At 47.7% G+C, this 17,440-nt stretch overlaps 1 protein-coding gene across 1 annotated transcript in view; it reads right to left on the bottom strand.

Moving 5' to 3' along the window:
- Positions 1-17,440, bottom strand: part of ARFGEF2 (ARF guanine nucleotide exchange factor 2) — a 2,106,550-nt gene that overhangs the window by 383,387 nt on the left and 1,705,723 nt on the right. The window contains exon 36 of the mRNA XM_069651280.1: positions 12,943-13,111. Coding sequence (XP_069507381.1) covers positions 12,943-13,111 — 169 coding nt within the window. The remainder of the gene's footprint in view (positions 1-12,942; positions 13,112-17,440) is intronic.

A 17,440-nucleotide genomic window follows, 5' to 3' on the forward strand; every position in this document is an offset into this window, starting at 1 on the left:
AATCGATGTGGTCCTGCGATGGGTCAAGCAAAATCCCACGCACAGTCGAAAATCTTCGCTCTTGATGAACTAGAGAAAGTTTGGAAAAGTACATGGATTTCGTCCGAGCCCGACAGAGGGAGATCAATTGAAAGCTTTGTGTTAAAGTGGGTCTGAGCCTGGCGGAGGGGGGGCCCGGGGTGAATTGAAAATCACCCAAGAAGTTGTATATGAGAATCCTGGCGAGAAAGGAACTTTTTAATGTGTGTAGCATCAAGCCGTCTGAAGTAACAGACTTTGAATGGCAAAGCGACTTTGACATAGAAGGCCCGGATACTGAGATTTGAACTGCATCCTCGTGCTAGAGAAGCGAGAGACTGTGCTAAGCTGGAATGTGCTGCCTTGTCCCGTGCTGAAAATGTGGGGAAGGGAAGCCAACGGCTTGAATATCCTGACATAATTTCTTGCATAACAATGTATCCCACACTATTTGTGTTTAGAAGTAAGGTTTGGCAATAGGTTTATGAGTATCTGCCCTTTTATTTTGACAAGACACCACTAGGACTGCGTTATTATTGCTTCATGGTCGTAGCTTGCTCACATCTTTAGATTTAGGTTTAGATAGGTGTTTTCCAAACCCAGTGTAAGTTCAATAAACCCCCTTGAACTGTGATCACTTGTGTATGTCTTACTGTTGGATACCATGCCTTCCTTACAGTCCAAAGTATGAGCATTCATAAGTCATACAATTGTGGACTTTTGTAAAATTCCCTAAAAATCGACCACTTGGTGGTACTGGGCATTCGGGTGCGCATATGCCGGAGATCAATGCACTTCGACGTCAGGGTAGGTATCTTGCCCACTTGCGTTTTGCAAGCCTGTGCAGCCAGCTCTGTGAGCTCTGCTTGGTCTAACAAGTCTGGCATCTGTTGCAGCGCGCCCAGCCAAGTGCTACATCCCCAAAGGGGATAAGCTCCCCCTCTTCGAAGAATATTGTTTACATTGAGGTGCACAAATCTGCCGTGGACACCGGCTCGTAGCCTCGGTCCTATGGCAGACCCAATGATGACAGGGAAATTCCGTTCTGAATGCTCCATTACTCCACTGAGGGAGGAGTCCCAGCTAGTATTGGGGCAGTGTGATGCTTGAAATGCATTGGAGGAACAGAGAGTCCTTGTCCTATATCTCCTTAAACTGTGTGTTCTGCTTATTTTCTGCACAGGGGTCCAGTTTGGACCCCTGGCAGTGCAGCTCTTCATTTTGTTCTTGGTGAACAATCCCCACGGGATATCCATAGGGCACTCACGGGTAGGGGGTACAACCTTGTACTCCTAGTGTATGTTTTTGGGCACATGTGTGTTGCCCACAGAGCAGGGTTTGGGCTGGTGGCAGCTACAAGCTGATGTGACCGTGGCTCTATGTATCCTCCATGTATCTTGGATACCCAGGCCCAGCCAAAGGAATCAATGGATTCCTGCACAAAGGCAAGATGGCTACTGGTGGCCTCTTGGTTTCTTTTGCCTTACCCCTTGTTTTTCAAAGTCCTGAGAAGCCCTGGCTCTGTCCCCTTTCCCCAAATGGTTGTTGGGTGGCAGGACCACATGTCTCCTACCAGACTGGCTGGAGCCTTCCCAGACGCTACTTGGTGTGGGTACACCCTTGGGGAGGAGCCTACCTGAAAGGAGTGAGTAGTCAATTTCGATTTTATGTTGCAAGTGTCTGGTTGTGTGACAATGCCTGAGCCAGCCCTAAATGAAACTGGAATTAAGGCAGTGTGGTGCACTGAAAGGCTGGGCAGTAGCTCCCAAACCACATTTTGTGTTTGGTGTGTCTGGTTTCTGGTGAATAGGCTGAATGTCTGTGAGCCTGATTGGGTGCTGCATGCATGAATGCACTTGTGTGTGATTAGCTGGCAGAGTGTGGCCTGGGGTGTTCTGTGATTCAACCCTAACTGTATAGTAGGCAGAAATACAGATACTCCCTCCAGTCTTTACAGGCTTCTGGTCCCAATCCTCCGTTCTTCCAGGGGAGGTCTGTTGCTAGGCAGATATGAGGCATCTAGCCCTCCATGATTGGACAAATAATGTCCGTTTGAATGGAGCAGGTCCTTCCCGTTGGATGTATGGGGTAAACTGCAGCCCGGTTTTCTGATAAGAGATGGTCTGAGCCAATGCCCACAGAACAGAGATCCTGAAGAGGCGACACTGCCAAGAAGAGTTGAAGGATTGCTGCTGAAGGAACCAACATGACTAAAACCAGCCATGGGGGATATTCTGCATCATCAACAGTGAGTAGGGAAGACCTTTGTCTGTGTCTTCACCCCCTACATGGACCAGTCTCCTGTCCTGCCATTGGAGGATTTTGCAAATGTCTCAGGCCAATCCTGGGTGCCAAACATCCATCGAAGGGACATTAATATTCCACCAGACAGTCCAACCACAAAGCTTGAGATTTTGCACATCCACGTTTTGTGGCCCTGGAACCTTGTAACCAACAGCAATTGCTCTCTACAGCGAGGAGAGACCTTCTGGAGCCTGCATTCTACTGCAGCCAAGATATGAGCATGCAGATTCCTGACCACAGTTTCTTTGCAGACTCTGCACGTCTGCAGTATCCTGTGGGTCAATCTGCATCCTGGGAATAGCAGTAGCAATCAAAGACATTGGTCCTGTTCAAATGTTGAACCACGGGAACTGCTGCTAACTGGACCCAAAGCCGACTCCTACTTCAGCTACTGCACCAGCGATGCCTGAACCACCTGCAACAGGACCAATGGGGAGTATAGCTGACCCCAGCTATTCTTTTCACCTGGGAGTGGTAGATTTAAGAATTAGACAGACTTCAAGGACAGTGTAAAAACAACTTTTGGATCCCCCCCCCCTCGACTCACAGGGGTTTAATGGGACCAAACACTACCACCACCCATACCAGACTGAGTGGTGGATTTTGGTTCGGAATTCCTCTCTGGTATACCCCAGTGTGTAAGAATTGGGAGAAGAACAACTTACTTACCTCTCGGTAAAGTTCTTTCTGATGGATGTTGCTGCCACAGATTCCCCATCTATGAAATCCAATTCCCAGCATAGCAGTTCTCTGGAAACCTTTCTGCTGCCAGGGGTCGGCCTGTGGCTGCGCATCTGGTCTGTCCGACGCCTCTACATGCACTTATGCCGAAAATGACATTGGGGCCAGTGTAAGAGGTAGCACCGCTCTCCATGACCATGCCAGGTAGAGAGGGCGATGAGGAATCCGTGGCAGGAATATCCATCAGATATTACATTAAATAGAGGTAAGTAATATGTTCTTTTAATGGTTTACTTCATGCCACAGATTCCATATCTATGACAGACTCCCAAAGTAGTATGTAGTCTTGGAGAGGGAGGAAAGCAAGGACACCACCTAAACCAGAAAACTCTGAAAGACTGCCCTACCAAAACAGGCATCCTAGTTCACAAGGGAATCCATTCAGTAATGCTTAGCGGACGTGAGCAAAGGTTCCCAATTTGCCGCCTGGCAAATGTCCATGACAGAGACCCCCCTATGCAGGGCAGAGGTGGCAGCCACTCCTCTGGCAGAATGAGCTCAGGGACCTTCAGGCACATCCTTCCCAGGCATAATGTAGCATTTTGAGAGAATGAGCCGCCTGGACAGGGTCTGTTTGGTCACAGCCCTGCCAGCATGAACACTAGCGTAACCAACAAAAAGCTGGTCATCTTGCCTAGTGTGAGAAACCAGAATGTGTCTCACCGTCTATTCCCCAGGGATCTATTGCTCAGGTGGCCAGGGCATGGCCATCGCCTTTGGATCCAGGCTGAGGTGGTGTACCAGTGCGGGAGGATCACCTGGGTGAGGGGTCCTCAGGGAGTGGGGGTGAGATACCCAATGGTGAGACGCGGTATCCATCCCTTTTCAAAACCTTTACCCCATCCTATTTTTTAGGATATTCTGATTTTCCAACTCCCCTGGCCCCTCTTTTCCCAGGCTACAAACAGTAAGCCGAGGAAGAGGAGGTCTGAGCGAAGAAAGACTAACACTCAAACATTACACCGGATATGTCCCGTTAGTACGGTCAGGTAGAGTCAGGCAATTGACCACATTTGCATACACCTGATACCTATTGACTTTCCCCACACGGATAAAAGGTGGAGCACTGGGACATACTCCGAGCAAGGCAAGGCACGAGAAGGAGCAGTTCTTCCGGGGCAGCAGCGAAGCAGGTGGAGCAGGACGGCAGGACGAGAAGCAGAATCAAGGAGTGAAGAGACTTTGGGCGTCCAGGCAAACTATTGTTACTTCCAAAGAATCTTGAAGGCTGCACAAGTGACCCTGACGAAAGAGAACCCTGAATCCGGCCAGCAGCCATCCCGGGTGAGCGACCGAATTGGGGAGGAGAAGCAGCAGCTGTGACATCAACTTTGGCTCCTAGATCAAAGACGCGCGCACAGAAACCAGCCTAGCCAGTGAGATAATAAAAGCCATGAATGGCCAGACTGTGTGAAAGATAACATTTACAAGCGGCAACAGTGTATCACGAGAATGAAGGTTGAGTGTATACTGAGAAGAAGCGAGTGAAAGTAAATGTGATTAAGCCGTCAAAGTATTGCTGTACTGTGAAGCGAACAAGTGAGACAAGGAGAGATAACAGAGTGGTCCGGCGTAGCGAAAGTGCCCAATCAAAGTTCTTTATTTAAACGTGCATAGTGGTGCAAGCTGAAAAGTGAAAAGCAGAGAAACCCATGAATGACAAATGTACCGGACATCAGTGGGAAAATGAATACGAAAAGTGAACTGTAATCAAAGTGGTCATGCTGAGGTATTCGTTAAACCCCCTCGCACATTCAAAAGTCTTCTATGAGAAAAGCAGACCATGAGCAATTGTGATCTGGAAGGTCCGAGCCCGACAGAGGGAGACCTATAGCGAACTGTGAGAAAGTGTGATCGGAAGGTCAGAGCGGAGAGAGAGGGTGACCTTTGTGAACTATAAAGCCTGAAGTTTGAATCCTGGAGGAAAGTAACTTTTGTTTTGTTTAATGAACCTGAGGCACCCTGCGAAAAAGAAACTTTGAGCAAACAAAATAGTTTGTGCAAGCGACCAAGAGACTTTATTTCATGGAAGGCCCTGGTTCTCTTCCTGAGCTGAATACTTGTGTCTGAAGCCAGAGTGTTTTCTAAGACCCAAGTGTGTCACCTTATTTCGTGCTAAAAATGTGGGGAAGGGAGTTTTGCTGTTACCATGACCTATTGTTTTGAACACTGCTTTTTCCTTTACATACACACCTATTACTATGCACATTTATTTTAGTAGAGTAAGGGCAGGCAATAGATTTTATTTTAGTATAGGCCATTTTTGTTTTGAGTGACACATGACTACGACAGTTTATTAATTTGATGGTTGAAAGTGCTGCCATCTTTAGCTATAGTGCAAGCTGGGAGTTTTTCAAACCCCCCTTTCAAGATACAATAACGTTTTTTTTTAACTTGACAATCTTGTGTCTGTGTCTACTTGTGATACTATGCCTCCCTTACACTAGCCTCTCTAGTACGAGAGATGTAGAAGTTAAGGGCCCATACCGGTCCAATCGAAATTGTTCCTCTGCCTTGGAAGGGTGAGGTAGGAACACAGGAAGATGGATCTTCTGAGAGAGATGTACATCCAAGACCAACTTTGGCAGAAAAGGAGGGTCTCACTCTCAAAGTCACCTTCTCTTTGGTAAAAAAAACAAATAGGGAGGTAAAACAGACAAAGCCTTGAGCTCACTCACCAGTCTCACAGAAGTGATGGCAACCAGGAAAATCACCTTATTGGTGAGCATTCTAACAGAACAAGAATGAAGTCGCTAAAACGGAGCACCCGTAAGAACTGTAATTCAAATCCTACGCCGGAACCACAAACTGGCAGGGAGGAAACTGGTTTCACAAACCCCGCAAGAACAGCATAACAGTGGGGATTGTGAAAAACTGGCCTTATTCTGGGAACTTCTGAACACAGAAATAGCGGCGAGGTAACCCTTCATATTGCCAATCTGCAGGCTTGCTTGGGCCAAGGAAAGCAGAAAATCCAACACAGGGGAGAGAGGACAGGATAAAGGATCCAGGCACCTCTCTGGGCACCAAATCGAAAATGTACGCCACATACAAGCATAAATGGAATTCGTAGGAGGCCTCACAGCTGAAAGGAGCACATCGAGGGCTTCGTCCGACAAGTCACTCCTTGTATATCAGCATGAAGTTTGAGGCTGCTGAAGTTCGGATGGAGGACCTGCCCATCCTACAGCATGTCGACTCTCCTCGGAAGGCACCATGGAAGGTACATGGACATATCCTGCAACTCTGGATACCACATTCTCTGTGCCCAGTCCAGGGCGATCAGGATCAGCGTGTTTCTGAATAGACGTAATCTCATGAGGACCAACAGGATGACTGGGATCAGCGGGAACCTATAAAGGAGCATGAAAATCTCAACAATCAATGCATCCCCAAAGCTCCCAGAGGACGAAATTCCATGGAGCACAACAATTTACACTTCCTACTGACGCTGAAAGTTAAGAGGTCCACTTGAGGAGTCCCACAAAGAGAAAATCTCCAGAACTTCCTGACAAAGCTCCCACTCGTGTGAGGCTGATGTCTGGCTGATCAAGGCATCCGCTGTGTCTTTCTCCTGTCCGGCCAGATGAGCCGCCGCCAAGGAGACACTGTTCTCCAGAGCCCAGAACCACAGTCTCGCTGCTTCTCTGCACAGAGGCAAAGAACCCCACTCCACCTCGTTTGTTGAGATAGTGCATTGCAACTGTGTTGTCCGTCAGTATCAGCACATTCTTGAGTTTTACAGAGGGGAGGAAAGCTCCCAGGGCCAGCTTCATTGCTCCCAGCTCCAGCAAACAGATGTGATCCAGAGACTCCGCAGGAGACCACAATCTGCTCACTGTAAGATCTGATAAGTGAGCACTCCAACCATTCAGAAACGCGTACTTGACCACCGTCACCTGGGGCCAAGATTGCTGAAACAACACGCCTTTCAGAAAGTTGTCTCGTCCCACCAACCACTCTAGTACTTGAGCCACCCGACTTGAGACCTGCAGAAGGTCTGACGTGGTGCTAGAACTGCAATCATTGTCAATGGATAAGTGATCTCATGTGCAGCCTTGCCTCTAAAACCACTACAATGCAGGAGACCATGAGGTCCACAAGGCGCAGGTAGGCGGAAGCCCGAACTTGTGTCCAAGATTGAAGGACATTGACCATCAGGAAAATGTTCACCACTAGATCCTCGGGAGGGAAAGCTAGGCCCAGGTGAGTGTCCAAGACTGCACGATCAGAGAGACTGGGACAGATCAGTACCGAAGACTTTTTGAATTTCAGAGCGTGCACGTATGGAGTAGATGTTCCGACACCATCTCCGGTGAGCGAGCTCGAACGAGCCAGTCATCCAGGTAGGGAAAGACATGGACGCCCTCCCACCTGAGTCGAGCAGCTACCACTGCCAGCAGTTTGGTGGAAACCCTGGGTGCGGACGAAAGACCGAATGGCAGGACCGGAGTTGGTAATGTTGTTGGTCCACCACAAATCTCGGGTACTTCCTGTCCTACAAATCAATCAGCACATGGAAGTAGGCGTCCTGAAGATCCAGGAAAACCAAGCAGTCATGCAGTTCGAGGGCTTGAAGAACCTGGGCTACAGTAACCATCTTGAACTTGTCCTTGCGAAGGAACAAGTTTAGTAGCCATAGATCCAGAATGGGGCGCAAGCCTCCGTCCTCCTTTGGCACCAGAAAATAGGTGGAGTACCACACCTCCCTCTTTCTGATTGCAGAACTAGTTCAATAGAACTCTTTGCCAGAAGCTGACGGACCTCCTGCAGAAGGATGCGTTACAGAGAGAAAGTCTGGTGGGTTGGTCTGGTGGACTTTGGAGAAAAGGAAGGCAATACCCCTGATTGATGACATGTAGTGCCCAAGCATCGGATGTGGTCTGCGACCACTTCCTGCTGAACAAGGATAGCCTACCCCCACCAGTGACGGGTGCTGGAGTCCGTCACTGAGATTTGGTGTCCTGGGAAGCCGAGGGAATAGTGGCTGCAGCGATACCTCTTCACTGAGAACATCTCCTTCTACCAATCGGGAAGCCTCAATCTAGGCTCCTTCCCAGGGCAGGCTGTCCATGGCCCCTGTGCGTAAATGTGGGAAAGGAGCGAAAACCATTGACCCGTGATGAGGATTGCGGGTTGGGCTTCTGGACGGCGAGTCCCAAGGTCACGACTGGACTTTCTGGAGAGTGTTGTCAGCATTCATTCCAAAATAAGTTCTGTCTGTCAAAAGGAATATCTAGTGGCTTCGGTTGGACATTGGCCATAAACCTGGACGTCCTTCACCATGAACGGCGAGTGACCACTGTGCTAGTGGCCATGGACCTGCCTAGGAAGTCTGCCATGTCCAGGCCAGATTGCAGTATCTGCCGTGCTGCCTCCTTGTTGTCCGAGACCAGGGATATACCCCATCCCTCATCTCGCTCTCTGGGAAATGCTCTGCTGCACCAGCTACAGCCAACCAAAGGCGTACTTCGCCATGGCACAAGAGTCATTCGCAGCTCGCAGTGCCAGACTGCCTGACGCAAACATCTTACCCCATGCATCCAGCGTTTTGCTTTCACTGTGCGATGGAAGGGACGGAAAAGAAGAGGTCTTCAGGCTTGCCAGTGCGTCCTGTACCACTACACTTTCAGGTGATGCGCGAGCACAGAGAAAAGCTGGGCCTCTAGGTGCAGGATGGTGCTTCCTCTGCAGATCCCTGTCCACTGGGGCAACAGAGGCAGGTTTCTCCCACGCTTCCAACACTGGGGCCTGCAACACCACTTTGAAGGGCAGCAGCGGCTCTTTCTTTGTAGCATCGTCCAGAATGTCGCAGAGTTCGTACTGCGCTCGGGACCTAGATGGCGCACAGGGTAACCGTCACCTTTGCCATCAAGCACTGAAAAATGGCCTGAGGTTCACCTGGTGTTGGTGCTGGCAGAATAACCGACTCCGGGCAAGTGTCCAGACCGTTGGCCCCTTGCAGGTCAGCTGCCAGGACCAGCATGTTGCCCCTTCCGTAAAAGTCCTCAGGGGGAAGTCTGTCTCTTCTGTAGGATTCATGGGTTCAAAACCAAATGGGACTTGGTCGCCTTCCTCATCGTAAATGTCATACATTTGTGACATAAACGCATCTGTGGGAAGTGGAACATACTCCAGGAGAGCCGCAACGCCAACCACGAAGAGGATGCTGAATCTGGCACGGGCAGAGCCAACCAGAGCAGAGTGCTCTTGCTCTCTGCTTGGACCAGGCCTGAGTCCGTAGGCGTGAATGGTCTCCTCAGGGTACCCTGAAGTTCGTGGAAGACTCGGTGGGAACCATTGGTGCCGTAGCTGAAGCCATAGGCACCCCCCTAACTACACCACAGGTGCCGGAGCCGTCAGTGCCTGGGCACAGAGGTCAAGCATATTGAGGTGAAAACTACCGTTCATCCTTCGTGTATACCTGCGCCAACCGCTGCGGAGAACCCTTGGGGCGGTGGCTCTTTCTTTGAGGAGGAAGAAGAATGCCAACGAGAGGACTCAGTCTGAGACCACAGCCTCTTATGGTGCTTGTCTCAGTCGCCACGCATAGAGCTGCTCGATCGTTGGTAGGACGATCCTCTACCGAGGCCGCAGAACCTTGACCTTGATACATATTAATAATGTTGCTGCCCTTAGGGTGCATCGGCTGACAACCTGCAGTCTGTGGTGTCATGGACTTCGCCCAGACAGTACAAGCAAATACGATGTGGATCAGAGACAGACATCAGCCTACCGCAGTCCACCACGGCATGATCCCAGAGTTCTTCGACAGAGTCGGCATGATGATTCACTAGAAAAGCTTGACGAGCACATCCCCCCTCTCCCCAGTAAACACCCAGCACACTATCCCCCCCTCCCCCCAGTAAACACCCAGCACACTATCCCCCTCCCCCCAGTAGACTACCTCCAACTGTGCAGATAGACACATGTGTCTCATCAGGGCAACAACAACGATGCCATGTACCACTAGGATGGTCGCGGGTGCTTCCCTTTTCCGGGCGCCTCCGGTGTGCGTGCCCTTAGGTGGCGCATGGACCGGCGCCTAGGAGATGGCTCTAGGGAACCCTCCGTGGGTGTGGTCGATGTCGAGGGTACTGAAGCGGTGGCCATCACATGCTGTCGCATGAGGTTGTTTGCCTCCCATGTCTGTTCAGCAAGTGCTGAGACTGCCTCACTCGTTGGCCAAAGCCGGTCAGGGCAGCGGTACATTGTTCAACAACTCAGCGTATATGCGCATTGTCCCGCGCTATGTACTTGCACCCATGCCTTATTGATTGACTGACTGACTGACTTGATGTGCCTGCTCTGCACCTTCGCCATCGATTCCACCCTGGCCTGTTTGGCCTCAATGATGTCGAGTCGGCCCATCACTGCTGCCCCAGTCACGAAGGGCTCCCCTGGTGCGTCACGTGGTGGCCTACGACTTGTGTGCTGTCGGGGTGGGGGGGGGGCTGCATGGCCACATGGCGCCAGCCTGGACTGGGCTGCCTGGCTCAGAGTGCCGGTCTTCTGGGTTCCCATAAGATGGCGTGTCCACGTCGGGCTGCGGTGTGCGGACACGACGCACAGGCACATGTCGACTACCTGCATGCTGTGTGCCTGGGCTTGGGCTTCCCTGGGGTGTAATCATCCCTTCAGCCTCACTACTTCCGGTAGAGTGTTGTCCTACGGTATGATGGCCACGTGGAGGTGTTGCTCCCCCGTCGGGCTCCGATGCAGACTTCTCTCCCTCAGCATCGGGGCTGTGAATGGTGGCTTGGGGTGAGCTGGCGGTTGCCTCCCTGCGGCCATGTGGCTGCCGCTGCTGTCTGGCGGGGCTGCGTTGGGGTGAGGTGGGTGTTGGCCTGGGTCATCTCCCTTCGGTGTGGCCTCTTTGTGGGGTGCTGGTGGAGGCGCGGTGCTGTGGGCGCTGTGTTGGTGTGGCCTCCTCCCCATCATCTTCGTCCCGTTGGGATCGACGTGTGCCTGTGGGTTAAATAGGGTGTGATGCAGGTCATGCCAACAAGTGTGATTGAAGACAGTAATAATGACGCATTCAACTTGCATTCTGTTCAGTCGCCATGTGGTGCTTGTTGTGAATGTGTATAGAGGTACACTGCATGGGAATGCCTGGTTGGGGTGCACTGTGCTCTGGGTTTTGGGGGTGTGTTCATGCACACTCCAACTCTATGTAGATGTCCTATGGCTATGGAAGTCTATCCCCTGCCCCTGTCATTCATGCACTGCACATACGGGGTCGTCTAGGCAGCACTACCGTTCTAGGGATGTAGGCCTCACTTATGGGTGTATGCAGTACCTCAGACACATGTCTTCGCTTTCATTCACTAAGGGTCTGCATGTGTGGTACTTTCAGCTGCATGTATTTGGGGATGGGACTCACCTACCGTTGGGTCGATGCCAGTCCCTGCCTCCGCTCCACCAATGCCCTCGATGGTTCCAACGTCTATCAGGGCTGTCATTTTCTCCTCCCAAGGTGAGAGTTTGGGTGGGGGTGGGCCTCCTTCAGTGGCCCTGCTTACACTCCTGTGCTGTGACAGGATGCCACAGACTCGCACGCTCAGGTCATTCAGGCGCTTGCGGCAATCCTCCCCATCCCGGGGCACACGCCCCACAGCACTGACCCTTTGGCTGATGGTTCGCCATATTTGGGCTCTGCGCTGGCCACTAGTTTTTCGCTGCTGCAGCTCCTCGTGGTGTATCTGTGCCTCCTCGACCAGTACTGCTAGCTCCTGATCACTGAATTTGGGCTTCCTCATCCTGTCCAGGGCGGACTTGCCCCTAGTGCGCTCCTGAGACATGTTTTGGCCTTGGATCCCGTGGTGGCTTCCAGAAGCTGTGATATCCGACGGATTGTGATTTCCAAGATGGCTGCCGCTTTATTTCCTGTTCCTGCGGTGACGCGTTTCCCGCACGCTCATAGCGCGTGCTATGGGCGCGCGCTATGAGCGCGACATGACCGTAGCGCATGGTGCGCCGGATTTAAAGGTTCGTGCTATTTGCGCTAACGCCATGGACCGGGGCGCGTGCACGATAACTCGTGATCTGGAGGATTATCCGCCGGGGGCCTTGGCGTTAGCGCTAAATAGGTCCGGCGGATAATCCGCCACATTTACCGCCACAGTCGTGATGAGGCCCATTGTCTTGAGACCATTCATCTTGGAAACAGCCCAGAATCACAGGGTGGAAAAACCATGGGGCCTATCTCAACAATTTATGCCAGCAAAGCCCTGTAAAACACATTGTCAAGCCAGTCCAATACATGCCAGTAATTGCTGTGAAACAGTTTCATGGTATCTAACCACGCACTACAGCCCAATAAGCACATACACATTCGGACAACAAGTTTAAAAAAAAAAGAATTTTATACACCCTATGCTTACGCCCTGCTCAGGCTTCTTTTAGCTACAATACAAAAGACATGAAGAAGGGGAGCTGGTAGAGGGCGGGGAGTTGATTGACAACTTCCCTATGCATCCAGCTTCTGCAGGACATGGGGAGGGTATCCAAATAGAGGCGTTCATGCATACCTATGGGCTAAGGACCCTTGTGCTACCTAGTTCCTGCAAGAACAGAGGTCATGCAGGCCTTACTTGGGACAGATCCTAACATGAAAGCATTTATTGTATTTCTGCAGCCACTAGGCCAATTCTGTGTCATGCACAGCACTGTTTGGGGATGCGTTGCACGATAGAATCAAACAGACAACCTGTGCATAATAGGAAGGGCTGCATCCCAACACCATTGATTCAGCAGCCGCCACAAGTAGCACTCTCACGTTGTCCTATATAGCTTGCAGGTAATATCCCAGCGAAATGAGGCTCCAGTGGAGTTGATAGTTGTGGGCAGGTGAGGCAAATGCTAGGTTAGAACATTTACCTGCTCTCCACAGTGCTGTCCGCTGCTCACTGTTCGAGTTGAACGCTTTTGCAAATGAATGAGACTCCTGGAGGCAGTCCAGTAACTTAAAAAGATGTTGTGATGACATGTATTTGTACATTCCTTGGTCTTCTGTGTCAATATGGATATCAGCATCCAGTGTGTCTCTCTGAATAGAATAAAAGTTTAACAGTTTAACGAAAGAGAAACATTTTCATTAAAGCGGTTTTATATTCTGACTCTATTAGTATTTGTTCCAAAAACAAAGTCTGTGTAAGCACACTGGTGAGCAGTCTGGATTACATGTATTAACATATGCAAGCAGGCAGGACTGTCGGACTGAAAACAAATGGTAAAAAACAACATATTGCACTACAAAAAAAACTGAACGGGATAGTAAAATCTACTCTATTGTTTTCAGCTTCCTAGGGTATCTCCATATTTCTTCAAAAGACTCTGCAAGAGCAAAAAATATTAAATAACCAAATGCATTATTCACCCTAGCAAAGTTTTACAAAAATTAGTATAGAAAAACTGAAAATGATTTACAAAAACACTTTTCCATGTATTTGCATACATTTCATAATTATTTTTAATGTTACCTACACTTAAAAAACACAAATACCTTGCATCACACACAAAAAAGAACAAACCAACCCAAGATTAATAAAACACATAAAAGAACTCTTTATACTTTTTTATTGGTTAATTATAACCTTTTACATATTAAAGGAAAAAAGCATAAAAGCAGTACATCATCACGTGAATAAAATGGGCAATTAAATTAATACTTACAAATCAGTCTAGAAAGTTTATCTAAATGCAAAACAAGCCTCCACCGCTAATGTAATGGTGCCATCCCATTTATTTCTTCATAATTTCACTCCATAGATAAAATATCGCAAAAATCCTTGACCAAATTTTCCACGACGAATAAGTAAGACCAAAATTCATCAGAAGAGATAAAATTCATATCATAACCCTGATATAAATATGCCTTTTCATATAATCCTAGTTCCGCACAGTCCGTCAACCAGTGTCAATTGGTTTCAATTGCCGTGTTACATAATCTACATATATGTTCAGCGGTATGTTATGCCAAGCACCCGTGATAGCCAAAGTCAGGAGTTGATTAAATCTTAAAAGCAATATTAAACCGACTCAAAAATATTTTGCAAATTCATTACATAGACACAAGGCGCATTCAGCTGTTTTTTCCAGATAAATAGGAACTTCTGATACTGCGATCCCAAACCCCTGCTTTTTGTTTTATTTCTTTAAATAAATATGTCAAACTTTCAGTCGATTCAAGTAAGCAGCCTATTTTCTCAAGGAAGTATTTAATATCTTTTATCCAGGGTTTTAATACGTTAACATTAACAAAGTTCCCATCTTTCTCCAGAAAAAGTGAATCAAGGGATTTATTATGACCATAATTCATCAGATAGAAATTGCACATAGCTATCATCTTTCTCGTGCTAAGTGAAACTAGCCCTAGATCACTACAAATCGCTTACACTAACACAGCCTGCGATAGCCAGTGGGCCATCCTCCATAGTTTTCCCTCCAGTTTACGTAGCCATGAGGTTTCTTTCACTGTATAAACCTCTAGCCCATATAAAATACTAAGTACAATGTCACCTTTGAACAAATAAATGATCTGATGGCTGTATATTTCGCTAAAACTTAATTCTCTATATTTTTAGCAAACTTAAGTTCGTTCATGTTATTTGTGAAAAGTGCTCCAAGGTAGAGGTACCCATTTACTTCCTCCAACTTAGTACCTTATATTGTCCAGTTGTATCTCTTTACATTTCTTCCATTAGATTTTATAGTCATAATTTTGGTTTTCTGTAAGTTAATAATGAAACCATGATCTAAGGCATATTTTTCGAGTGCCTTAAGACTATGCTGTAAGCCTATCGCTGTCTGATCAAAGACCACAATATCATCAGCATATGATGACCAGGCAATCGGGCACAATGAGATGCGAGGAGGAGGTTTGACACAATTTAGTAAAGCCCTGCCTAATGTGGCCAGATGTATATGAAACGGGGTTGGCGCTAATGTACAACCCTGTTTCAGGGCATAATTAACTTCTAACTCTTTACTCAGTTCACTTTCCAAGTTAGTTTGATACAGGCATTGTTGTTCATATAAAGTGCTTTTATAAAATAACAAATGTGCTTATGTAAATTCCCTTCTTTCAATTTATCCCATGCAATGTGTCTATCCACTATATCAAATGCCTTTGTAAAATCAATAAAACAAATGCACAGGGTCTTATTTTTATTCAATAAAGTATCCCGAATAAAATACATTAAGATCGAAAGATTCATCACTGTATTAAAACCTGATTGCTGTGCCCAGAGAATATTTTCTTTCTCAATCCACTGATTAATGTATCCCAATAGTAATTTACAGAACACCTCAACACTTGAGTCAATCATTGCCAGGATTCGATAGTTTGCAGGTGAATCCCTTGATCCCTTTTTTATATATCAGGATCATCACTGACTGCCTCCATGATGAAGGAATCTGTCCAATGTTATGTTATGTTATTTTGCATTTGTATAGCACCTTATATACCATTGGTATAGTCTCAAGGCGCTGTTAGGTTGAACGCCCTCGGGAACCGCAGTTTGAGTCAATTGAGAGAGAGAGAAAGAGTTGGAGTGCGTGGGTGCACCAGGTATGTGTGCAGCTGGTGTGGTTGTTGCATGATAGCTGCTTCTTAACGGTAGGTGTGGTGCAGAGGAGATCAATTGAATGCGTTCAGTCGGGAGGGTGGACATTCAGACTGAGTTCTGGCTGCGTTAGGCCTGAAGAGACGCCTAAGATAGACGGTGGGTGCTAGCTATCTGTTTTATAAGGATGATGGGTAGTTTGATGGGTAATGTTAGTATGAGAATAGCTTTACCGAATGTGTCATAGTACTGCTGTGTTCTAGCTGAATTATGGTGTATAGGAGAGAGGAAGCGTAGTAATGGGATATTGTGGTAATCAGTAAAGTGTATGCGACCAGCTACACTCAGTGAATGTTGGGAATACCTACTAAATGAATTTCTACTACAGTTACGCTATTAAGGCACGTTAATAAGTTCAGCTTTAACAAAGTGACGCTATTGGGCACACTCAATGATGTTGGAGTACTGTCTAGATTCAACATTAGCCCAGTGATGCTATGAGGGCACTTTCTAAGTTCAGCTTTAACATAGGGATGCTATTGGGCACATTCAATGATGTTGGAGTACTGTCTAGATTCAACATTAGCCCAGTGATGCTATTAGGGCACGCTCTAAGTTCAGCTTTAACATAGGGACGCTATTGGGCACACTCAATGATGACGGAATAGCTTCTAGATTCAACATTAGCTCAGAGATGCTATGAGGGCACATTTCTAAATTCAGTTTTAACACAGTGACGCTATTTGGGCATACTCAATGACGTTGGGAAGACCTTCTAGATTCGACTTTGACACAGTGACGCTTTAGGCATATTTCTAGGTTTAGCAATTAACACAGTGACACTATACGGGGACACTTACTAAGTTCAACCTCAACACAATGACGGTTTAGGCACATGCAGTTTATCACAATTGTGTCTAAAATGTGGTACATGCTAACATTCAGAACTCTGTATAAATGTGATCCATGTTAATCTTCACAATTCCCTCCGAGCGTGGCACAAGCTAACAATCACAACTCGGCTAAGAGTGCGATATGCTATCATTCACAATGCACCTACGTGGGGGTTATGCTATCAGTCACAATTCTATCTAGTAATTCTATCTACGCTAATAGGCACACTTCTAAAGTTGACCAAGGCACGCTATTAGGCACACTTCTAAATTCAAGCAAGGCGCGTTATTAGGCACACTTCTAAATTCAACTTTGCACAGTGAGGATCTTAGGGACGCTCCTAAATTCAACTGGGAATTCCCCCTTTCTAGATGCAACTATACCACAGATATGCTGTTTAGGCACACTTTCCCGATGCAACAGTATCACAGCAATGCTATTAGGCGGGCTTTTAAGTTCAATGCCACCACGGTATAACATTTTTTACAATAGTTTGGCTTCTAGGGTTGAGTGGTAGGGTAGTATGGCGTGAAGTAATTGCTTCTGTCCCCGCCCTTGCCACACTTTCTTATTGTTGGCTTCTTGCTTCTACTGCCGATACCTGCAGATATGATTTGGAGCTGTCTCTGTAGGAGCCGTCCTTTGCCTCTGATCATCAGTCATTCATGCCAACAATCACCCTAGGCTAAGTCAGCGTCTTGAAGAGGTAGTTTACTTCAGCATTCACCTCACCAGATGTACCTCTTCATACGTTTACTTCAGTCTCACGTCTAACATTTACTTGGTCATTACAAGGGGAGACTCCCCCCGTACCTCTGTTTTCAAACCCATATTCTTCCCTCAACCCCTTCTTGACCCAGACCATAACCTTGCAGTTAGCTTTACCATATACATTGCCTGCTTTACAATGTAAAAAT

The sequence above is a fragment of the Ambystoma mexicanum genome, chromosome 3p, assembly GCF_040938575.1.
Source record: "Ambystoma mexicanum isolate Mex_15411 chromosome 3p, UKY_AmexF1_1, whole genome shotgun sequence".
Classification (NCBI taxonomy): Eukaryota; Metazoa; Chordata; class Amphibia; order Caudata; family Ambystomatidae; genus Ambystoma; species Ambystoma mexicanum.